The 24,863-nt window shown below is 42.1% G+C and overlaps 1 protein-coding gene across 1 annotated transcript in view; it reads left to right on the forward strand.

Annotated features, from left to right (window-relative positions):
• The window catches only part of cdc5l (CDC5 cell division cycle 5-like (S. pombe)), a 26,555-nt gene continuing 1,692 nt past the window's right edge, over nucleotides 1–24,863 (forward strand). The window contains exons 1-17 of the mRNA XM_061966633.2: nucleotides 1–211; nucleotides 4,142–4,245; nucleotides 4,328–4,489; nucleotides 4,570–4,697; nucleotides 6,071–6,170; nucleotides 6,247–6,373; nucleotides 9,509–9,600; nucleotides 9,696–9,840; nucleotides 10,639–10,830; nucleotides 14,635–14,783; nucleotides 14,847–15,018; nucleotides 15,086–15,250; nucleotides 17,759–17,839; nucleotides 17,905–18,156; nucleotides 20,804–20,911; nucleotides 20,982–21,071; nucleotides 21,144–21,275. Of these exons, the coding sequence (XP_061822617.1) occupies nucleotides 167–211; nucleotides 4,142–4,245; nucleotides 4,328–4,489; nucleotides 4,570–4,697; nucleotides 6,071–6,170; nucleotides 6,247–6,373; nucleotides 9,509–9,600; nucleotides 9,696–9,840; nucleotides 10,639–10,830; nucleotides 14,635–14,783; nucleotides 14,847–15,018; nucleotides 15,086–15,250; nucleotides 17,759–17,839; nucleotides 17,905–18,156; nucleotides 20,804–20,911; nucleotides 20,982–21,071; nucleotides 21,144–21,275 (2,244 nt within the window). The 5' untranslated portion in view covers nucleotides 1–166. The remainder of the gene's footprint in view (nucleotides 212–4,141; nucleotides 4,246–4,327; nucleotides 4,490–4,569; nucleotides 4,698–6,070; nucleotides 6,171–6,246; nucleotides 6,374–9,508; nucleotides 9,601–9,695; nucleotides 9,841–10,638; nucleotides 10,831–14,634; nucleotides 14,784–14,846; nucleotides 15,019–15,085; nucleotides 15,251–17,758; nucleotides 17,840–17,904; nucleotides 18,157–20,803; nucleotides 20,912–20,981; nucleotides 21,072–21,143; nucleotides 21,276–24,863) is intronic.

Consider the following 24,863-nt stretch of genomic DNA (forward strand, 5'->3'; position numbering starts at 1 on the left):
TTGAAGACGAAGAAGAAAATAACCCCAAACGCGTTCACGCTGTGTCTTTTTGCTTCTCCGTCTTCCATCGCCGTGTGATTTATTTCATCCCTTTTTCTTCATTTTTCCTGTTTTTGTTGTTGTTGTTGATTCGTGTTGAAGGAAGGAACACCAAAAAGCCGCCAAGATGCCGCGAATCATGATAAAAGGAGGCGTTTGGCGCAACACGGAGGTACGTGTTTGCATGGCTAGCTCGGTTAGCTTCATGCTAACTGCTAGCCGTAAATACTTCTCCATGTTTATTCACAAGTTAGGTAAATAAATACATTACAAGATTTTGTATTTCTTTATGCCGACGTTTTTGGCTTTAGGAATATAATGTTTCTTGCACACATTGGTAATTACAGAATGTTAGCATACGTCACAGCTAACAAAACAGAATATGCGCTTAAAGTTTCTTTCCAGTCATTGTTAAATATATTTTTATTTACGTTATATTGTATCATACATTGTTAAATATATTTTTATTTACGTTATATTATATCATACAGCTCTCTTAAAGACGATTCCAGCGACTTAAATATATTTTGTTTAATGATTAAAACCGGTGAGAATGCACCAAATTGTAAAATCCACCAATCAAAATGTCGTAACTTTCCTAATATTTATTACTCCATTACAACATTTTAATGTTGTGTTTTCAATAGAGATGTCCGATAATGGCTTTTTTTGCCGATATTCCGATATTGTCCAACTCTTAATTACCGATTCCAATACCAACCGATACCGATATATACAGTCGTGGAATTAACACAAAATGATGCCTAATTTTGTTGTGATGCCTTAAAAAAAGTAACAAGGTTTTCCAAAATAAGAGAACAACTTCAATTCAAGTTATGGAAAAAAGTGCCAACATGGCACTGCCATATTTATTATTGAAGTCACAAAGTGCATTATTTTTTTTAACATGCCTCAAAACAGCAGCTTGGAATTTGGGACATGCTCTCCCTGAGATAATTCTAAAACCCACTACAACTATGGAAAATACTATACTTTGACTTTCACAAAGTGCCTTATTTATTTATTTTTTTAAACATGCCTCAAAACAACAGCTACAAAAACAATGAAGGCCCACAGCTTCAGTCCAGAGTATACTAGAGTAATGAAGTAAACAATAACATAGTCCTCCTTTAGTAGACTGCCTGGCATACTGTATAACAGGAAATTACAAACTGGGCTCAATCTGCCCTGCTCTAACGTATTTGTATGAGTAACACAAATGTGCTGCAAGCTAGTGGTGAGTGCTTGAAGTGGCCTACCAGTCAGTCAGAGCTTCTGAAATGCTGCGTTGAGACAGGGCACCTCTGTTCACTGCAAGCTGCTTTCGGTGTTTGCTTTTCATCCATCTTCCGCTTGTATTCATCGTGTATCTCCTTATGATTCTTGAAGAGGTGGGAGATCTAATTGCTCGTATTAAAGGAAAACGTCTTGGTTCCTCCTCGCATAACCAACTTTTTGCAGTCATTGCAAATTGCCAGTTTTTTATCCGTCAGACACACTTTAAAATAATCCCAAACCATAGACATGGTGTCGTTAGTCAGTCACCGAGCGAGCTCGCTTCTTAGCCACGGCTACAGCACCGGCAACAACACACTCTTGTTGTTGTTATGGTATGCTCGCGGCGGTTTGATGAGGTCATCAAGCGTTGCCAGTAAACCTCTCATGCTGCAGTCGTCAACTTCTGTGTTGTGTGTGGGAGAGGGGAGAGCGGAGGTGCTGCTGACTGGAAGACGCAACTTCTCTGTACTGCTCCCTACGTTCGTGTTTTACCGGATATTAGAGATGCGCGGTTTGCGGACAAAACCGCGGAGTCCGCGGATTATCCGCGTGTCGGGCGGTTGAAATAAAAAAAAATTAGATTTTATCCGCGGGTCGGGTCAGGCGGTTGAAAAAAAAAAAAAAAAGATTTTAAATAGATTCAGGCGAGTGGCAGTTAAACCAATTCGGAAATATATATACATAGTTAAATGTTGTTACCCACATACGAAAAACGAGCAGGCACCTGCAGCATATGCCACAACAGAAGGAAAAAAAAAAAAGAGAGATGGCAACGCCGGCAGCAAACGTGGTACGCGACAAACTAAAAAAGGGAATACTAAAGACCAGGGGAAAAAAAGGCCAGAAAAGTTCAGCGTGGACTCGTTTTTATGAGGTTGTAAATCAGGATGATAGTAATGCTGGCTACGTGATTTGCAAGAGCTGCGACGCTGTTTATGTCTACGACAGTCACAAAACCGGGACATCTAACATGGTGCATCACATTTGTGCAAAACCCCGAACCTCCACAAACACCCTGAGCATGAGCAGTTTCGTCCGCCGTGATCCCAGAAGAGTGCCACAGGATGTTAAAACAAGATAGAACGCAGCTGCCTGCAGCAGTTTGAGTGGCGCGAGTGCGCTTGGAGGCCGGTGCGCTCAGCGCGGCTCCCAGATGATTGCGCACTAGTGTGCGTCTGGGCCGTGACAGCATGGCACGCATTGAATGTCTCTGCTGCATTGGATCAGTCTCCTTTCTTTAACAGGCAAAAGCTTTATAACCTCACTAATGCCTTGCATCGTCTATATTAGATATATAACAACGGGCGGGTGCGGTTTTGATTAAATGTTAGTTCGGGTGGATGCGGATGGTTGACGACTTTTGTGATGCGGTTGCGGATGAAATAATTGCCTATCCGCGCATCTCTAACGGATATGTACCGCTCCATACAATGGCGTTTTAAAAAGTCATTAATTTTACTTTTTGATACCGATAATTTCCGATATTACATTTTAAAGCATTTATCGGACATCTCTAGTTTTCAAGGTTTGAAAAATGCTTGAATTTTGGGTGAAGTGCTTGGAAATGTGCATCGTATTTCTCGGCAGTCTGACTCAATAGGCTAATTATAAAATGGAAGAAAAAAAAAGTTTCTTTAAAAACGAAAGCTACACGCTTGATCTGTTGGCTTTGCACGAGCCCTTACATTAGGTCAGTGTTTTTCAACCACTGTGCCGCGGCACACTAGTGTGCCGTGAGATATTGTCTGGTGTGCCGTGGGGAATTATGCAACTTCACCTAATTGGTCAAAAAACAATTTTTGCAAATCAAAAATTATGATCGGCAAATAATACGCCGTTGCTTCGTGTCTGTGCTGTGTAGAACTCGGCAGGGTAACCACGTAATACTCCATGCCAAAAGGTGGCAGCGGGTAGTTAATTGCTTTGTAAAAGTCGGAAGGTGTCGGGTGAGACGAGGATGGTTTGTTGTGAACACAATATGCAGACCACAGCGGGAGGCAGCGTGCATGTAAAAAGGTATGCAACGCTTAAACCAAAAATGAACGAAAGGAAAAGGAAAAGGTAATGGCTATGCAAAAGCTAAAGTAAAACTGAACGGGCTACAAAGTAAACAGAAACAAAATGCTGGACGACGGCAAAAACTTACGGCGTCCACAAAGTACATCCGTACATGACAGGACAATCAACAATGTCCACACAAAGAAGGATAGCGACAACTTAAATGGCCTTGCTTGCTAACACAAAGCAGGTGCGTGGAATAGCGCTCAAAGGAAGGCATGAAACTGCTACAGGAAAAAACCACCAACAAAACAGGAAGGGCCACCAAAATAACAGCGCAAGACAAGAACTAAAGCACTACACACAGGAAAACACCAACAAACTCAAAATAAGGTGGAGTTTCATTTTTTAACATTTTCTGCTGGTGGTGTGCCTTGGCATTTTTTTTAAATGAAAAAATGTGCCTTGCCTCAAAAAAGGTTGAAAAACACTGCATTAGGTGGTTGTCATGCAAGAGCCGTATATGCGGCTCTGCGTCGCCCTTCTACACTCAGCCACAAAAGTAAAACAACAACAAAAATCATATACACTGTGGTGGCCATGGACGACTAGGAGACGGGATGGCACTTCTACTTCCGGTTGAAAGCTCTATACAAACAGAAGTGAGCGGACTCCTCCAAAAGATGGCCCCACGGCACAAACAATAACACACCTTATCAGTGTCTTTGCATTCACATATTAGTCGCACCGTTTTGTAAGCCACAGGTTTCAGAGCGTAGGAAAAAAGTATAGTGCAGAATTTACGGTTTTAATTTGCATATTCCAGGATGAGATCCTCAAAGCAGCGGTGATGAAATATGGAAAAAACCAATGGTCCCGAATCGCCTCTTTGCTCCACCGCAAGTCAGCCAAACAGTGCAAGGCACGATGGTGAGTTTGTGCTCCCGCCTCTTCCTCACATCTTTGAAGTCTTCCCTAAAAAGCTCTCTCTCGTCTTGGCGTCTGCCCGCAGGTACGAGTGGCTGGACCCAAGCATCAAGAAGACGGAGTGGTCCAGAGAGGAGGAGGAGAAGCTGCTTCATCTGGCCAAGCTGATGCCCACTCAGTGGAGAACCATTGCACCCATCATTGGACGCACCGCCGCCCAGTGTCTGGAGCACTATGAATACCTGCTGTAGGTTCTTGCCCCAGCACACTTCCACACTACGTACTTGAGCCGCTGTGTGAGATCCTCACTTGGGTTTTGTCTTGTAGCGACAAAGCGGCGCAACGAGACAACGAGGAGGAAGTGGGAGAGGACCCCAGGAAGTTAAAGCCAGGGGAGATCGACCCCAATCCTGAGACCAAACCTGCCAGGCCAGACCCCGTGGACATGGACGAAGGTAAGAAACAGAATTTTGCATTATAGATTGACAAGGTGTAATATCGATGACTTCCCACTGGTGGTCTTGTGTGTGAAGCAGCAGCGTCACAATGATTCTGATGATGTTAGCTGCTAACAACAAGCTGCACGGTGAAAAACTATTTAAAGTGAGTGTAAGGAAGGGATAGTAGTTGGTTTAGAGTTGGGACAAGATGGACAGATTCCAGCCAGAGAATCCTTTAATCATCTTTATTGCTGAAAGGTACATGTGAATGTGTGTGTTTGTGTGTGTGGTCTAAATAAATAAAGAAAATAGGAACAATTACAATCCAATTATATACTCATTAATATGCAGCAATATACATGCATGTGCATACATAATATAATATAAAGCTGTGCATAATAACAACATATGACTGCACTCCACTATGCATGAACTTCAACAAGTTTCTAAGCTTCAGAGCCATAAATGGCGATTGTGGTCTCTGTCGCCATCTAGAGGCCAATCTATGCCATTGCCGTTGCAATGACGGTAAATTAACTACGCGTGAATGGAAACGCCGTCAACAAGACTAATCATCTCACAATTGACCCAAAAACATCTGAACTTAGCATACAATGCGCCAAACATGTGCAGAAGTAGCAAGGCACGACATTCAGTTCAAATGCTGTAACAGTATATGATAAATGATAAATGATAAATGGGTTACACATTGTTATGCATATGTAAATGTATTCAGTTATAAACATTAATTCACTTTCTTCTTTCCTTCATGGATCTAAACTTTACCGCTGCCGGTATTTTTTTCTATATTTTTGTTGTAATATTTTCAGAATGTGTTTGTTCTATTTTGGGCCAAAGTAAGACAAAGAAAACAATCTGAAGTTGTCTTTATTTATTTAGTCCGGCCCGCGTGTGCACAGATTTTTCTCCATGCGGCCCCTGAGCTAAAAGTAGTTTGACACTTCTGGTTATGGTTTGTACGGTAACTAGTTTAAGTATTGTTGTAAAATTGTGACACTGTCAATATCATCATAAATGCATAGAAAAATGGACACGTGATTGATATCGGCCAATTTAATTCTTGGATGATTGCTATTGGAACTGGAAGCATAAAACCTGATCGGTACATCCCTCACTTAAACTGTCCAAAGTTGTTTAAGGTGAAGAGAAAATCAAAATACAGTAGAATTTTCTAACAGGTTCAAAACAAGTTGAAATTTTTAAAAGTAGATTGACTCAAATGGTGATTGATCGATTTACAACCTTATAAAAATCTAAACAAATTGGGAAAATAGCCATGATATTCAGCCACAGTGAAGAACCTTTTTGTCAACTTGTGGTGTCATTTCAGTGTTTATTTTGTCAGTAAATGAAGTGAATGTGTTCAGATGAGCTGGAGATGCTGTCAGAGGCGCGAGCTCGACTGGCCAACACGCAGGGCAAGAAGGCCAAGAGGAAGGCCAGAGAGAAACAGCTGGAAGAAGCCAGGTCACCTTCTTCTCATTCCTCCATTGTTCACCATTGAAGCACGGATGTTTATTCCACTTCTACTTTTGTGTCGCAGGCGTTTGGCGGCGCTGCAGAAGCGCAGAGAACTGAGAGCAGCTGGAATCCATCTTTCCAAGAAGAGGAAGAAGAAGAGAGGCGTGGATTACAATGCTGAGATACCCTTTGAAAAGAAACCTGCTCAAGTCAGTAATCATTCTTGGTATTGTTATTGTTATTGTTATGGTCCTGCCATTGGCTGGTGACCAGTCCAAAGTGTAGCCCACTTCCTGCTTGAAGTCAGCTGGGATAGGTTCCAGCTTACCCATGACCCTTAGCGCGGTAAAAAAAAAAAAGGGAGATTTGTATCTTTATTATTATCATTAATATTCTAGTTGATTTTCATTATTATTGATAATATTTTTAATACTATAATTATTTTAATTTTTGTCATTATTGGTAGCCTTATTGTTGTATTATAAACATTTGTATTATTTTTTTATTGTTCTACTGAGATAGGCTCCAGCACCCCCCGCGACCCCGAAAGGGACAAGCGGTAGAAAATGGATGGAGTATTATTCATTGGACATTTGGTTTAATACTAATATCACCATTATCATTATTATTATCATCGGTACACCTATTTTTGTAATTATTAGTCATTATTGAAATTACATTATCTATGGTAGTTTATCATTATTACCATCAAAATTGTTCATCATTATTTGTAAAAAAAAATTATAATTATAATTGTATTTATGTATAAATATTTATTAAATTAATATCAGGGTTGATGTTTTCATCGGAGGTAACACTCTTCACTTTACCTGGCAATGGATCTGCTAAGCTCCACTTTCGGGTCAGACTGACGAGGCCGCCGAGTCGTGACAATCGCTTTATTATTAGTTTTGCAGGACACAACCAGACCCATTCATCACTCTATTGCGCAGTGCACGCGCTACCTCTCTCTCTCTTTACTCGCCCACTCACTCACTGACGTCACTCAGCCAACACGTAGACATTCTCGCGAACACACACAGACACGCTACTTTTTAGTGTTTACCGTATTTTCCGCACTATAAGGCGCACCTAAAAACCACAATTTTTCTCAAAAGCTGACAGTGCGCCTAATAACCCGGTGCGCTTTATTACGATTCATTTTCATAAAGTTTCGGTCTCGCAACTTCGGTAAACAGCCGCCATCTTTTTTCCCGGTAGAACAGGAAGCGCTTCTTCTTCTACGCAAGCAACCGCCAAGGAAAGCACCCGCCCCCATAGAACAGGAAGCGCTTCACCCGCCCCCATAGAACAGGAAGCGCTTCACCCGCCCCCGGAAGAAGAAGAAAAAACGCGCGGATATCACCGTACGTTTCATTTCCTGTTTACATCTGTAAAGACCACAAAATGGCTCCTACTAAACGATCCGGGTCATAAAAAGACGCAATCTCTCCATCCGCACACGGATTACTACCGTATTTCACAGCAACTGAACCGCACTGTGGAACGGGAGCACGTACGGTGAATATTCGCTCCACAGGGAATGAGAAGTCATCCTTCACTGTGGTTCTAGCTTGCCATGCTAACTTCCACTCATGGTGATATTCAAAAGGAAGACCTTGCCAAAAGAGACCTTTCCAGCCGGCGTCATCATAAAAGCTAACTCGAAGGGATGGATGGATGAAGAAAAGATGAGCGAGTGGTTAAGGGAAGTTTACGCGAAGCGGCCGGGTGGCTTTTTTCACGCTGCTCCGTCCATGTTGATATATGACTCTATGCGCGCCCACATCACAGATGGTGTCAAAAAACAAGTGAAGCACACAAATACAACACTCGCCGTCATTCCGGGTGGATTAACCAAAGAACTCCAACCGCTGGATATTGGTGTCAACAGGGCATTCAAATCACGACTGCGAACTGCGTGGGAAAAATGGATGACCGAAGGCGAACACACCTTCACTAAGACGGGCAGACAACGCCGGACAAGATACGCCAACATCTGCCAGTGGATTGTAAATGCCTGGGCAGATATTTCTGTCACAACTGTGGTCCGAGCTTTCCGGAAGGCAGGATTCACAGAACTGCTGCACAACAACAGCGACACTGAATCCGATGATTTCGAAGAGACGGAGCCCGCCATTTTGGAAGCCACGCTAGCGCAACTTTTCAATTCGGACACCGAAGACGAAGAATTCGAAGGATTTACCGGTACGAATGAAGAATAACTTCAGAAAGTGAGCGCTATGTTTATTTTGTGTGTTGTGTGTTGTGACATTAACGTTCGAGCAACATTACCGGTATGTTGCTATTGCTCTACACCATTTTGAATTTTACTATGTTTGTGATTGCACATTTGTACATTTTGGGACAGAGTTGTTAGAACGCTGGTTTTCAATATATTATTAAAGTTTGACTGAACTATCTGACTGTTTTTTTGACATTCACTTTAGCGCAGCGTTTTTTTGACATTCACTTTAGCGCAGCGTAGGCGCGGCTTTTAGTCCGGGGCGGCTTATTGGTGGACAAAATTATGAAATATGTAATTCATAGAAGGTGCGGCTAATAATCCGGTGCGCCTTATAGTGCGGAAAATACGGTACTAATAAGTGTATTTTTCTTAAAGCACAGACCAGGAGTGGCAACCATAAATCATGAATCATTTAATATAATGTCTAGTTCTTATCTGTACTGCAAAATTCAAATTTGGATGACAATAAAAGGAAGTCTAAATAAAGCATTTTATTCTATTCTAACCAAATCTTTGATTATGGCAGACTATATGTAATATGGAAAATTGTTGTAAATTGTTCTTTGAGCGCAACAAGAAAAACCCAATGTGTTTAATGCATTTTAATTTCTATTTTAACTTTATAAAATTGTTCTTAAAGTGCAATAGGAAACATATGTTTAATGTATTGTAAGATTTTCTGTTAAAACAATATAATAATAATTATATATATAATCAACTAAATATTTAATCTAAAATATATTATAAATTATTTATATTTACATATATTTATAATAAAATATTTTTTTAATCATAATATCGTAATTATTTAATCAATAAAATTAGTCTTTTATTATTTTGTAATCATTTTAAATTATTTTATCACTATTTAGAATTTTTCTGTATCTTTTCTGCAATTATTGTTTATTCTTATTTTTATAATTATTCTTTTATCATTATTATTTCTATAATTAATGTTTTATCATTATTTTAGAATTATTATTTTATCACCATAATTATAGTTTAGACATTCTTAAATCCTCCTTATTTTATAGTTATTTAATTTTCAGTGTTTGATGACGGCCATTATTATATATTTTGTTGTGTTGCATTTCAGGGTTTCTATGACACCAGCATGGAACTTTATGATCCCCAAGGACCAAACTTCAAGCGCCTCAGACAGCAGCACTTGGATGGGGAGTTGCGCAAGTCAGTCACATGACACGCGGCACCTCAGAGAACCGCACGTTCCAACATGCGTCCTCTAACTGGTCGTGTTGTAATTTGGTTTTGTTTTTTTACAGCGAGCGCGAGGACAGAGAGCGCAAGAAAGACAAGCAGAAGATCAAGAAGAAGAAAGAAAGCGACCTGCCCTCCGCCATCCTGCAGACCAGCGGCGTGGCCGAGTTCACTAAGAAACGATCTAAACTGGTCCTTCCTGCGCCGCAGGTAACCAAAGATGTTTGACTACCTTTTCAACATATTGATCGAGTATATTTATCTAGTCTAGTGATCCAGTCTACTGATCTACTCTAGTGATTGACTCTAGTCTAGTCTAGATTCAGCCTAGTGATCCAGTCTACTGATTCAGTCTAGTGATATAGTCTATTGATCGAGTCTACTGATCCAGTCCAGTGTACCAGTCTAGTGATTTAGTTGACTGTGACTTAGTCTAGGGATCTAGTCTACCAACCTAGTCTAGTGATCTAGTCTACTGTGACTTAGTCTAGAAATCCAGTCTACCAACCTAGTCTAGTGATCCAGTCTACTGAATTTCCCCCAGGGATCAATAAAGTACTTTCTATTCTATTCTATGATCTGCTCTAGTGATCCAGTCTACTGATTCAGTCTAGTGGTCTAGTTGACTGTGACTTAGTGTAGGCATCCAGTCTACCAATCTAGTACAGTGATCCAGTCTACCGACCTAGTCTAGTAATCTAGTACAGTGATCTAGCTGACTGATCGAGTCTATAAATCCAGTCTTGTGATCTAGTTTACTGACATAGTCTAGTGATCTAGTCTAATGACGGAGTATAGTGATTTAGTCTACTGATCGAGTCTAATGATTTAGTCTAGTGATCTACTGAACCTAATGAACCAGTCTAATGACGGAGTCTAGTGATCCAGTTTACAGATCTAGTCTCATAGTCTAGTGATCTACTGATCTAGTCTACTAATGTAGTTTAGTAAAGTGGTATAGAGATGTAGTCTAGTGATCTGATCATGACGACTGAACTGTCCTCGCAGATTAGCGATGCTGAGCTGGAGGAAGTGGTGAAAATGGGCGTGGCCAGTGAGGTGGCCCGCCAAGCCGCAGAGGAGAGCGAAGGCGCAAACTCCGCCTCCTCCACCCTGCTGTCGGAGTACAGCATCACCAACAACATGGCGACCGGCCTGCGCACACCTCGCACCCCTGCTGCCCAGGACAGAATACTGCAGGTAACACTTGTGTTAGATACGATTAGAGAGCTACTTATTATTGCTGCCCAGGACAGAATACTGCAGGTAACACTTATGTTAGACACTATTAGAGAGCTACTTATTATTGGAATGTTAGTAAGTCTCTTTTTATATTTTAAAAAATCAAATCCCTTTTTCAACGATTCAACTTTTTACTGTCCAGCATTATTACAAATAAATCCTTCATACTTTTATGTACATACTTTTAAACACCTTTATCAAGCCTTTTTATTCGACTATTTAAATAAAAATTGCGTTCACTGTTTTACCAAACATCATGAATAATAGTGATTATTTTGGCCATCGTCATCCTGCCCTAATATACACACTCATTAATATTCTGTGTATATGTATATACACATACACTACCGTTCAAAAGTTTGGGGTCACATTGAAATGTCCTTATTTTTGAAGGAAAAGCACTGTACCTTTCAATGAAGATAACTTTAAACTAGTCTTAACTTTAAAGAAATACACTCTATACATTGCTAATGTGGTAAATGACTATTCTAGCTGCAAATGTCTGGTTTTTGGTGCAATATCTACATAGGTGTATAGAGGCCCATTTCCAGCAACTATCACTCCAGTGTTCTAATGGTACAATGTGTTTGCTCATTGGCTCAGAAGGCTAATTGATGATTAGAAAACCCTTGTGCAATCATGTTCACACATTTGAAAACAGTTTAGCTCGTCACAGAAGCTACAAAACGGACCTTCCTTTGAGCAGATTGAGTTTCTGGAGCATCACATTTGTGGGGTCAATTAAACGCTCAAAATGGCCAGAAAAAGAGAACTTTCATCTGAAACTCGACAGTCTATTCTTGTTCTTAGAAATGAAGGCTATTCCATGTGAGAAATTGCTAAGAAATTGAAGATTTCCTACAACGGTGTGTACTACTCCCTTCAGAGGACAGCACAAACAGGCTCTAACCAGAGTAGAAAAAGAAGTGGGAGGCACAACTGAGCAAGAAGATAAGTACATTAGAGTCTGTAGTTTGAGAAACAGACGCCTCACAGGTCCCCAACTGGCATCTTCATTAAATAGTACCCGCAAAACACCAGTGTCAACATCTACAGTGAAGAGGCGGCTGCGGGATTCTGGGCTTCATGGCAGAGTGGCAAAGAAAAAGCCATATCTGAGACTGGTCAATAAAAGAAAATGATTAAGATGGCCAAAAGAACACAGACATTGGACAGAGGAAGACTGGAAAAAAGTGTTGTGGACGGATGAATCCAAGTTTGAGGTGTTTGGATCACAAAGAAGAACGTTTGTGAGACGCAGAACAACTGAAAAGATGCTGGAAGAATGCCTGACGCCATCTGTTAAGCATGGTGGAGGTAATGTGATGGTCTGGGGTTGCTGGTAAGGTTGGAGATTTGTACAGGGTAAAAGGGATTCTGAATAAGGAAGGCTATCACTCCATTTTGCAACGCTATGCCATACCCAGTGGACAGCGCTTGATTGGAGCCAGTTTCATCCTACAACAGGACAATGACCCAAAACACACCTCCAAATTGTGCAAGAACTATTTAGAGAAGAAGCAGGCAGCTGGTATTCTATCGGTAGTGGCCAGCGCAGTCACCAGATCTGAACCCCATTGAGCTGTTGTGGGAGCAGCTTGACCGTATGGTACGCAAGAAGTGCCCATCCAACCAATCCAACTTGTGGGAGCTGCTTCTAGAAGCGTGGGGTGCAATTTCTCCAGATTACCTCAACAAATTAACTCCTAGAATGCCAAAGGTCTGCAATGCTGTAATTGCTGCAAATGGAGGATTCTTTGACGAAAGCAAAGTTTGATGTAAAAAAAATCTTATTTCAAATACAAATCATTATTTCTAACCTTGTCAATGTCTTGACTCTATTTTCTATTCATTTCACAACGTATGGTGGTGAATAAGTGTGACTTTTCATGGAAAACACAAAATTGTTTGGGTGACCCCAAACTTTTGAACGGTAGTGTACATATATATACATATACGTACACTTATGTGTACACTTATACTGATTATATATTCAAAAGTTCCAGTTCCATTCACACATTTAAAAAACACTTTTAAGACCAATGTCTTGGAAAAATATATCACTCCTGAATCAACACAGTAGTTAATACTATGATCATTGTTAATTAAAAACTAAATGTGTATATAAATAATAATGGAAGTATAATTGTTTGTATATAATTGGTACAAAGGTTTAACTAACACGTGTACAAGGATATTTCACATGTCTTTACTGTGTGTATAATTGAACTGTGTTTATGTTGTGTACAAGGTGCATTTATAATATGTTGTGCAAAGGAAATGTCATAATTTTTGGAAGCTCATCTTGTATTTGACATTGTTTATAGGGTTGGACGCAATAAGTCTTCAACTTCAGCCTAAACCCTTTCGGTCTGCAACATTTTCAATTTATGAATGTAAAACTGTTTGTTTATTTTGTTGACCACTGACCAAAGAAATAATAAACTAACTAAACTAATTTCCGTATTTTTCGGAGTATAAGTCGCACCTGCCGAAAATGCATAATAAAAAAGGAAAAAACATATATAAGTCGCACTGGAGCCCGGCCAAACTATGAAAAAAACTGTGACTTATAGTCCGAAAAATACGGTATATACATACTCTATACTTGCCTATATACATACTTATTAAATACTTACTATATATTTGCTTATATACATACACATACTTATTAAATACTATACATTTACTTATATACATACTTACTAAACAATTTTGATTTTGATTTGATTTTTATTAAGGATCCCCATTAGCTGGTTGCCACAACAACCCACTAGTCACAAACTCAATACAATTACAAGTAAAAGCATATAATTATAACTACATAATACAGGGAAAAAAAATAAAAGCATCAATAAGAAAACAAGCACACAATTTACAGCCACAGAATAATAATTACCATATAAATATAACTACACAATATAAAACCAAACAAAAATCATCAACAAGCAAACTAATTTAAAGACTCAGATAAATAAATGATAAATGGGTTGTACTTGTATAGCGCTTTTCTACCTTCAAGGTACTCAAAGCGCTTTGACACTACTTCCACATTTACCCATTCACACACACAGTCACACACTGATGGAGGGAGCTGCCATGCAAGGCGCTAACCAGCACCCATCAGGAGCAAGGGTGAAGTGTCTTGCTCAGGACACAACGGACATGACGAGGTTGGTACTAGGTGGGGATTGAACCAGGGCCCCTCGGGTTGCGCACGGCCACTCTCCCACTGCGCCACGCCGTCCCTTAAAATATTACTTTCCTTTTAAAAACCTGTTTACTTTCAATGCCGGTGAGAATATACAATATACAATAATATGTGTAATTATACATAAAAAAATAAATAATTATGCATATATATATATATATATATATATATATATATATACACACACACACTTATATACTTATCTTTTCACACACTTATTATTTACACACTTATTATATACTTATGTACATACTTAATAAATACTTATTCATTTATATACCGTATTTTCGCGACCATAGGGCGCACTGTATTAAAAGGCGCAGTCTCAGTTACGGGTGCTATTTCTGCATAAATAAGGCGCAGCGTATTTTTGGGCACAGGCATGGTAAAACATAACGCTAGCTTCAAACGTACGCTAGCATGCATGCACGCTGTTTTAAAAAGCCATCAGATATACACGATGTATACTTACTTATATATGAAATACTTCTTATGTACACACTTATTGTGTGCACACTAATCAACTAGGTATTGTTCTGTGTGTTTTGCAGGAAGCTCAGAATCTGATGGCTCTGACCAACATCGACACGCCCCTGAAGGGCGGCCTCAACACGCCGCTGAACGAGAGCGACTTTAGCGGCGTGACGCCTCAGCGCCAGCAGGTGCAGACGCCCAACACCGTGCTGGGCACCCCCTTCAGGTAACGTGCTGCAAACGCGCGGTGTCCGTACAAGCGTTTCTGAGGTGCGCGCGTCCTTTACAGAACTCCTGGGCACGGTCAAGGGTCAGAGGCCATGACCCCGCAGTCGGGCGGAGCATTGACCCCTCGTGGGCCGGCCACCCCCGGTCTGACCCCGGGCCGCACGCCGCTGAGGGACAAGCTGAACATCAACAGCGAGGAGCAGCTGGCCGACCCGTCGTACGCCAAACAAGTGGTGAGCAGACGTGCACGTGAGGCGTGAAAACCATGACCGCTTTCTCCTGGTTTTTAATCCCCTGCAGCAACGCGAGAGTCTGCAGCAGCTCAGACAAGGTCTGATGTCACTTCCTGTGCCCAAAAACGACTTTGAAATCGTCCTGCCCGAGAACGCCGAGAAGGAACTGGAAGAAACTGAGATGGAGGCCGGCTTTGTCGATGACGCCTCTGAAGTGGAGTTACGCAAGCAGGTAGTCTCACACACACACACACACACACACACACACACACACGCATACATACCGTATTTTTCGGAGTATAAGTCGCACTGGAGTATAAGTCGCACCTGCCGAAAATGCATAGTAAAAAAGGAAAAAAACATATATAAGTGGCACGGAAGCCCGGCCAAACTATGAAAAAAAACTGCGACTTATAGTCCGAAAAATACGGTACATACAGGCACACACACGCACACACACACACACACACACACACACACACACACACACACACACACACACACACACACACACACGCGCACTCACACTCATACATACATACATACAGGCACACAAACATTCAGTCACACACAAACATTCAGGCACACACATACATACAGGCACACACACACGCTTACATACAGACACACACACACACACACACACACACACACACACACATACAGGCACACACGAACATACAGACACACACACATACAGGCACACACACGCACATACAGGCACACACACGCACATACAGGCACACGCACATACAGGCACACACACACACATACAGGCACACACACGCACATACAGGCACACGCACTTACAGGCACACACACGCACATACAGGCACACACACACACGCTTACATACAGGCACACACACGCACACACACGCTTACATACAGGCAGGCACACACACACACGCTTACATACAGGCACGCACACACATGCTTACATACAGGCACATGCACACACACGTACACACATGCTTACATACAGGCACGCATACAGGCACACACACACACGCTTGCTTACGTACAGGCACACACACACACACGCACACACATGCTTTCATACAGGCACACACACACACGCTTACATACAGGCACACGCACACATACAGGCACACACACACATAGATGCACACGCACACATACAGGCACACACACACACACACACACACACACACACACACACACACACATGCTTACATACAGGCACATGCACACATACAGACACACACACACACACACATGCTTACATACAGGCACATGCACACATACAGGCACACACACACATACAGGCACACACACACATACAGGCACACACACACATAGAGGCACACGCACACATACAGGCACACACACACGCTTACATACAGGCACACACACACACACACACACACTTAATTTGTGTGACAAAGTGAGGTAGTAATTTTGTCAACCTGTCACACTGTTGTTGTCAATATTGCAGCCAGAAATGGAAAGTGCAACCACTAAAAAGGCAGAAAACTCATGAATGGCTCCCTCTGCTGGCGGCGTGTGGAATGTTAGTGTCATGTCGCACAGGTTGTGACTGGTTTAATGTAGCCATTATTATCACGGACCTGCTTTCTACGTGTGGCAGATAAAAACAGCAAAAGAAATGAGCATGAAAAATTTGCCTTTGGCTACAATCTGGCCCATTAACATTTGATATGTCCATGAATGTGCACTGTCCCATGTACTATAACACAGGAGTTGTAATATACATTCATCAACAAACTTATTGGTTATTTTAGTGGGACAGGCCAAAGTTACGTTGGAGGAAATGCGATAATTTCTAAATTCATTATTGTTTCTGTGCGGCCTGGCAGCAAATGTGTCACGCGGTCCCTGGACCGGTGTTTGGGGACCACTGATGTAGAACATTTTGTCACATTGATCTGAAGCAGGAGGGTCCAAACTCATTTTCAAAACCAATACAATATAAATAAATACATATATACTGTGTGTATATATTATATACACACTCAGAAGGGTCTCACTCAGACAAATGTTAAAAATAAGTATTATTTTTCGACGCCTAAATCTTTAGATCAACTTCAGATCGATAAAATGTGCATTTTTATTCCCTGTTTGTTAAAGAAAATCCTTTTTTTTTTTTTATAAATAAGAAAAACAGAATTATGCAATATTTCACCCCCCCCCCCCACCAAAAAAAATGATAGTGTAATATTTGATGTGAAGTATGGAGCCTTAAATAGATCAATACTTCATAACAACATTGATATTCATTCATTAGTATTGTTTGAGCAATGAATGAGACTTCAGAAATGCTAAGGGACCCAGAGGGGCCCCAATTATAAAAAAATAAATTATAAGTCATGCAGTATTTGATTTTTTTACAACTTCAGATCCATACCTCAATTAGAAGTTATTGTCATTCTTTCTTTGTTTTATGCTTTTTTTGTCAACTTAGTTTTTATGGCAAACATACAAAATATGCAATATTTTCCCCAAAAGTTTTGATTCATTGTTTGTTTGTTTTTTGGAGAAACGAACAATTTCCCTTGTGGAAAGTTTGTCTAAGTTTTACAGGAAAAAAGCCTGCATGGCAGCTTTGTGCCATTATAGAGTTGCCATTGCAACTCTTCACCTGTTTGCTCGTTTAGTTGTGGTTGTGTTGCTATGCCAATGTGCTGCTGCACAATGACCTGAGGGCCACACTTTGTTGTGAATGAAAAAGGTGGTCAAAGGTTTGTGATGTTTGTCAGGCCCTTCGAGATGCAGAAAGGGAGAAGGAGCTGAAGCTGCGACACACAACAGTGCAGAGGAGCCTCCCCAGACCCACAGAGGTAACACACACACACACACACACACACACCTTTAGGGAGCCTACAAGTGTCACACCTGTGTGCAGGTGAACGAGACCGTCCTGCGGCCGTCCTCCATGGAGCCGCTGTCCAGCCTGCAGATGGCGGAGGAGCTGATCAAGCAGGAAATGATCACCATGATGCACTTTGACTGTCTGCACCACCCGTCTGCCAACACCGTCAGCCAGCTGCAGCGTGCCAAGACCCGAGGCCCCGCCTCCACATCCAACAACGCGCTGCACATCGCCTACCTGGACTCTCACAAGTACCAGCCTGTCAGCACCGAGGACATGGACAAGGTGACGCTTTCAAACACTGCTGGCAAGCTCACGGACCATCACATCATTTTAATGTTCCCCGTCACATCGTTTATTGTGGCTCGTCAAATTATTTTAATGTTCCCCATCGCATCGTTTATTGTGGCCCGTCAAATTATTTTAATGTTCCCCGTCACATCATTTTAATGTTCCCCATCACATCGTTTATTGTGGCTCGTCAAATTATTTTAATGTTCCCCGTCACATCATTTATCGTGGCCCTTCACATCATTTATCGTGGCCCTTCACATCATTTTAATGTTCCCTTTCACATCATTTATTGTGGCCCCTCACGTAATTTTAATGTTCCTTGTCACATTATTTATTGTGGCCCTTCACATCATTTTAATGTTCCCTGTCACATTTATTGTGGCCCTTCACATCATTTTTATGTTCCCTGTCACATTTATTGTGGCCAGTCGCATCATTTTAATTTTCCCTGTCACATCATTTATTGTGGCTCGTCGCATCATTTTAGTGTTCCACGTCACATCATTTATTGTGGTCCTAAACATAATTTTAATGTTCCCTGTCAAATCCTTTATTGTGGCCCTTCTAGAGATGCGCGGTTTGCGGGCACAACCGCGGAGTCCGCGGATTATCCGCGGATCGGGCGGATGAAATAAAAAAAAATTAGATTTTATCCGCGGGTCGGGTCGGGTGGTTTGAAATAAAAAATAATTAGATTTTAAATAGATTCAGGCGGGTGGCAGTTAAACCAATTCGGAAATATATATACATAGTTAAATGTTGTTACCCACATACGAAAAACGAGCAGGCACCTGCAGCATATGCCACAACAGAAGAAAAAAAGAAAAAAGAGATGGACACTTTTACGGAGCGGAGAAGGGACGCCTCGCCGGGGTCCGGGACCGAGGCCCCTTCCCCCGAGAGGGCCCCACCGGGAGCCGTAGCTGAGGCGATCCGCGAGAAGGGCCCGACGCACGTCCAGCGTCACCACCGCGCCCACCGCACCGACACCCCGCCTTCGCCGCGGCCGGCGTCACGCGCAGCAGGTAAGCAGCTTACCTGCCCGCCACCCCCGTGGCCGGGGGCTCGTAACAGGGGTCACTCCGCGCGCTTTGCCCGCGCAGCTTACCTGCCCGCCACCCCTGTTGCCGGGGGCGCGTAACAGGGGTCACTCCGCGCACAGTGCGCTCACGAAAGGGGTGGGGCTCACCCTGGTTGATATAGACGGCCGACGCCGGCAGCGAGACGCGCTTGGAGGTGCGCTCAGCGCGGCTCCCATATGATTGCGCACTGGTGTGCGTCTGGGTCGTGACAGCGTGGCACGCGAATGTCTGTGCTGCATTGGATCAGTCTCCTTTCTTTAACAGGCAAAAGCTTTATAACCTCACTAATGCCTTGCATCGTCTATATTAGATATATAACAACGGGCGGGTGCGGGCGGATGCGGTTCTGATCAAATGTTAGATCGGGTGGATTGCGGATGGTTGACGACTTTCTGATGCGGTTGCGGATGAAATAATTGCCTATCCGCGCATCTCTAGGCCCTTCACATCATTTTAATGTTCCCTGTCGCATCATTTTAATGTTCCCTATCACATCATTTATTGTGGCCCTTCACATCATTTTTATGTTCCCTGTCACATTTATTGTGGCCAGTCGCATCATTTTAATGTTCCCTGTCACATCATTTATTGTGGCCCTAAACATCATTTTAATGTTCCTTATCACATAATTTATTGTGGGCCTTCACATCATTTTTATGTTCCCTGTCACATTTATTGTGGCTCGTCGCATCATTTTAATGTTCCCTGTCACATCATATATCGTGGCCCTTCACATCATTTTAATGTTCCCTGTCACATCATTTATTGTGGCCCGTCTAATCATTTTAATGTTCCCTGTCACATCATTTATTGTGGCCCTTCACATCATTTTAATGTTCCCTGTCACATCATATATCGTGGCCCTTCACATCATTTTAATGTTCCCTGTCACATCATTTATCGTGGCTCGTCGCATCATTTTAATGTTCCACGTCACATCATTTATTGAGGCCCTAAACATCATTTTAATGTTCCTTGTCACATCATTTATTGTGGCCCGTCGCATCATTTTAATGTTCCCTGTCACATCATTCCAATATTGCCTGTCACATTCTAATGTGGCCCATCGCATTTTAATGTTCCCCCGTCACATCATTTATTGTGTCACATCATTTTATTTTGGGCAGCAATTTCATTTAAGGTGGACTGCAACATCGTTAAATGTGTTGAGTGGTATGCCACATCATTCAATGTTGTCCAGCATGTCATTTTAAAGCGGGCCTGCCACATCTTTTTAAGTGTTCCACCTCGTTATTTATGTTATTAATGTGGCCTGTGAAAGGCTGGAAATGAAAAATACATTTTTGGACTTTTTAAATGTATTAGTTCTTTCAAAATTGACAGAAAAATCTTGCGTACTTTTACATTTTACATTTGTCTGACGTTCCAAGAATGTTTTTTGTTACCAAGAGTAAACACTTACATATCTGCTCCATCTTGGAATAATACAAACATGTTGCATGTGGCCCTCTGAGGGCAGCCGTGATGACCATGTGGCCCCTGCTGTCAAGTGTGGGAGCAGCTGAAAGATAATAATAGTTGATGTTGATTGACAGGCCAAGGCTGTACTGGCAGCAGAGATGGAGGTGGTGAAGGTGGGCATGGGTCATGGTGACCTCAGCATGGAGGCCTACTGTCAGGTGTGGGAGGAATGCTACGGCCAGGTGAGCGCACACACACACACACACACACACACACACGCAGTGGAAGACACACCTGTGTGATGGTGTGCAGGTGTTGTACCTGCCCGGACAAAACCGCTACACCCGAGCCAACCTGGCGTCCAAGAAGGATCGTGTTGAGAGCTTGGAGAAGAAATTAGACGTAAGAGAACACAAGACTTTGTGATGTTTATTGAGGCAGGAAACGCTGACTTTGCATTTTCCTCCTCTGCAGGTGAACCGAGGTCACATGACCGCCGAGGCGCGCAAAGCCGCCAAACTGGAGAAGAAACTCAAAATCCTGCTGGGGGGTTTTCAGTCCCGAGCGCTGGGTCTCCTCAAGCAGCACAATGAACTGTGGGACCAAGTAAGTACCACCTTGTTTACAATATAGGCCCCGCCCACTACATTTTAGGAGAAATAACATTGTTTCCATATATTAGCTGCACTGGACTATAAGTCGCAGATATATACGTTGTGAAATGACTAATTTACACAGAAATATTCTGTAAATGTTTATTTACATACCTTAGCCTCTAAAGGCTTAGTGGCCACATGCGTGGACAGCACCTTTTAGCTCTTATTTCCAAAATTGTGTACACTACTGAATTGGGGTCTTATGGCCTCTTATGTGGACACTTATACTGCCATCTGCTGGTGTCAGAAGAGTATAACATACAATAGAATTTGGAGAGAAAAAAATGTGTAAAAATAAGAATTAGCATGTCACTAAACATGAAGTACACATTTGTGTACTTATGGACTAAGTACATCATATCAAAAGATGATTCTTAGTCTTTATTCTAATTAGGGTCCAATAAGCCCAAATAGCAAAGAGAGATAAAAAAAAGCATGTAAACAAACAGCTTGGGCCTTAAGACAGTGGTTCTTAACCTGGGTTGGATGGAACCCTAGGGGTTCGGTGAGTCGGGCTCAGAGGTTCGGCGGAGGTCAAGACACACCCGACTCATCGTGTAAATAAAAACTTCTCCCTATTGGCGTATTACGGATACGGCAACAGCTGACTGGTGTGCAGGTGTGTAATTTGTTGTGAGTTTATGCACTGTGTTGGTTTTGTTCTTTAAACAAGGTGATGTTCATGCACGCTTCATTTTATGCACCAGTAAAAAAAACATGGTAACACTTTAGTATGGGGAACATATTCACCATTAATTAGTTGCTTATTAACATGCAAATTAATAACATATTGGCTCTTAACTAGTCATTATTAAGTACTTATTAATGCCTTATTTGGCATGGCCTTACTATAACCCTAACCCTCTAACCCTAACCTTAACCAAATAACTCTAAATTAAGTCTTTGTTACTTAGAATATGTTCCTCATACTAAAGTGTTACCAAAAACATATAACTTTGTCTTGAATTTGAAAAAATATATATATATATTTTTCATTAAAGAAGGGTTCGGTGAATGCGCATATGAAACTGGTGGGGTTCAGTACCTCCAACAAGGTTAAGAACCACTGCCTCAAGAGGTTAAATGTTTCCAAACGGTGTCTGTAACACGGCAGTAAAACGGCTGATCAAACAAAACAGAAGTCATCGTCATGGACACACTAGCTAGCTCTCCAATCAGCTAAATAGACTCAATAACTCCACAGTGATGTTTTGGTGATTTAATGAAACAATACAAAAAGAATGCCATTGTAAGTTACCGTATTTTCCGCACTATAAGGCGCACCGGATTATTAGCCGCACCTTCTATGAATTACATATTTCATAATTTTGTCCACCAATAAGCCGCCCCGGACTATAAGCCGCGCCTACGCTGCGCTAAAGTGAATGTCAAAAAAACGCTGCGCTAAAGTGAATGTCAAAAAAACAGTCAGATAGTTCAGTCAAACTTTAATAATATATTGAAAACCAGCGTTCTAACAACTCTGTCCCAAAATGTACGCAAATGTGCAATCACAAACATAGTAAAATTCAAAATGGTGTAGAGCAATAGTAACATAATGTTGCTCGAACGTTAATGTCACAACACACAAAATAAACATAGCGCTCACCTTCTGAAGTTATTCTTCATTCGTAAATCCTTCGAATTCTTCGTCTTCGGTGTCCGAATTGAAAAGTTGCGCAAGCGTGGTATCCAAAATGGCCGGTTCCGTCTCGTCGAAGTCATCGGGAGTCAGTGTCGCTGTTGTTCTGTGAATCCTGCCTTCCAGAAAGCTCGGACCACAGTTGTGACCGAAATATCTGCCCAGGCATTTACGATCCACTGGCAGATGTTGGCGTATGTCGTCCGGCGCTGTCTGCCCGTCTTAGTGAAGGTGTGTTCGCCTTCGGAGCTGTGTGAAAAAAGCCACCCAGCCTCTTCGCGTAAACTTCCCTTAACCACTCGCTCATCTTTTCTTCATCCATCCATCCCTTCGAGTTAGCTTTTATGATGACGCCGGCTGGAAAGGTCTCTTTTGGCAAGGTCTTCCTTTTGAATATCACCATGGGTGGAAGTTAGCATGGCAAGCTAGAACCACAGTGAAGGATGACTCCTCATTCCCTGTGGTGCGAATATTCACCGTACGTGCTCCCGTTCCACAGTGCAGTTCACAGGAATATCAGTTGCTGTGAAATACGGTAGTACCGTATTTTCCGCACTATAAGGCGCACCTAAAAACCACAATTTTTCTCAAAAGCTGACAGTGCGCCTTATAACCCGGTGCGCTTTATTACGATTCATTTTCATAAAGTTTCGGTCTCGCAACTTCGGTAAACAGCCGCCATCTTTTTTCCCGGTAGAACAGGAAGCGCTTCTTCTTCTACGCAAGCAACCGCCAAGGAAAGCACCCGCCCCCATAGAACAGGAAGCGCTTCACCCGCCCCCGGAAGAAGAAGAAAAAACGCGCGGATATCACCGTACGTTTCATTTCCTGTTTACATCTGTAAAGACCACAAAATGGCTCCTACTACGCGACAAGGATCCGGTTCATAAAAAGACGCAATCTCTCCATCCGCACACGGATTACTACCGTATTTCACAGCAACTGATATTCCTGTGAACTGCACTGTGGAACGGGAGCACGTACGGTGAATATTCGCACCACAGGGAATGAGGAGTCATCCTTCACTGTGGTTCTAGCTTGCCATGCCAACTTCCACCCATGGTGATATTCAAAAGGAAGACCTTGCCAAAAGAGACCTTTCCAGCCGGCGTCATCATAAAAGCTAACTCGAAGGGATGGATGGATGAAGAAAAGATGAGCGAGTGGTTAAGGGAAGTTTACGCGAAGAGGCCGGGTGGCTTTTTTCACACAGCTCCGAAGGCGAACACACCTTCACTAAGACGGGCAGATAGCGCCGGTCGACATACGCCAACATCTGCCAGTGGATCGTAAATGCCTGGGCAGATATTTCGGTCACAACTGTGGTCCGAGCTTTCCGGAAGGCAGGATTCACAGAACTGCTGCACAACAACAGCGACACTGAATCCGATGACTTCGACGAGGCGGAGCCGGCCATTTTTGGATCCCACGCTTGCGCAACTTTTCAATTCGGACACCGAAGACGAAGAATTCGAAGGATTTACGAATGAAGAATAACTTCAGAAGGTGAGCGCTATGTTTATTTTGTGTGTTGTGACATTAACGTTCGAGCAACATTATGTTGCTATTTATTGCTCTACACCATTTTGAATTTTACTATGTTTGTGATTGCACATTTGCGTACATTTTGGGACAGAGTTGTTAGAACGCTGGTTTTCAATATATTATTAAAGTTTGACTGAACTATCTGACTGTTTTTTTGACATTCACTTTAGCGCAGCGTAGGCGCGGCTTATAGTCCGGGGCGGCTTATTGGTGGACAAAATTATGAAATATGTAATTCATAGAAGGTGCGGCTAATAATCCGGTGCGCCTTATAGTGCGGAAAATACGGTAATCCGTGTGCGGATGGAGAGATTGCGTCTTTTTATGAACCGGATCCTTTTCGCTTAGTAG

Source organism: Nerophis lumbriciformis, linkage group LG02 (genome assembly GCF_033978685.3).
Source record: "Nerophis lumbriciformis linkage group LG02, RoL_Nlum_v2.1, whole genome shotgun sequence".
Classification (NCBI taxonomy): Eukaryota; Metazoa; Chordata; class Actinopteri; order Syngnathiformes; family Syngnathidae; genus Nerophis; species Nerophis lumbriciformis.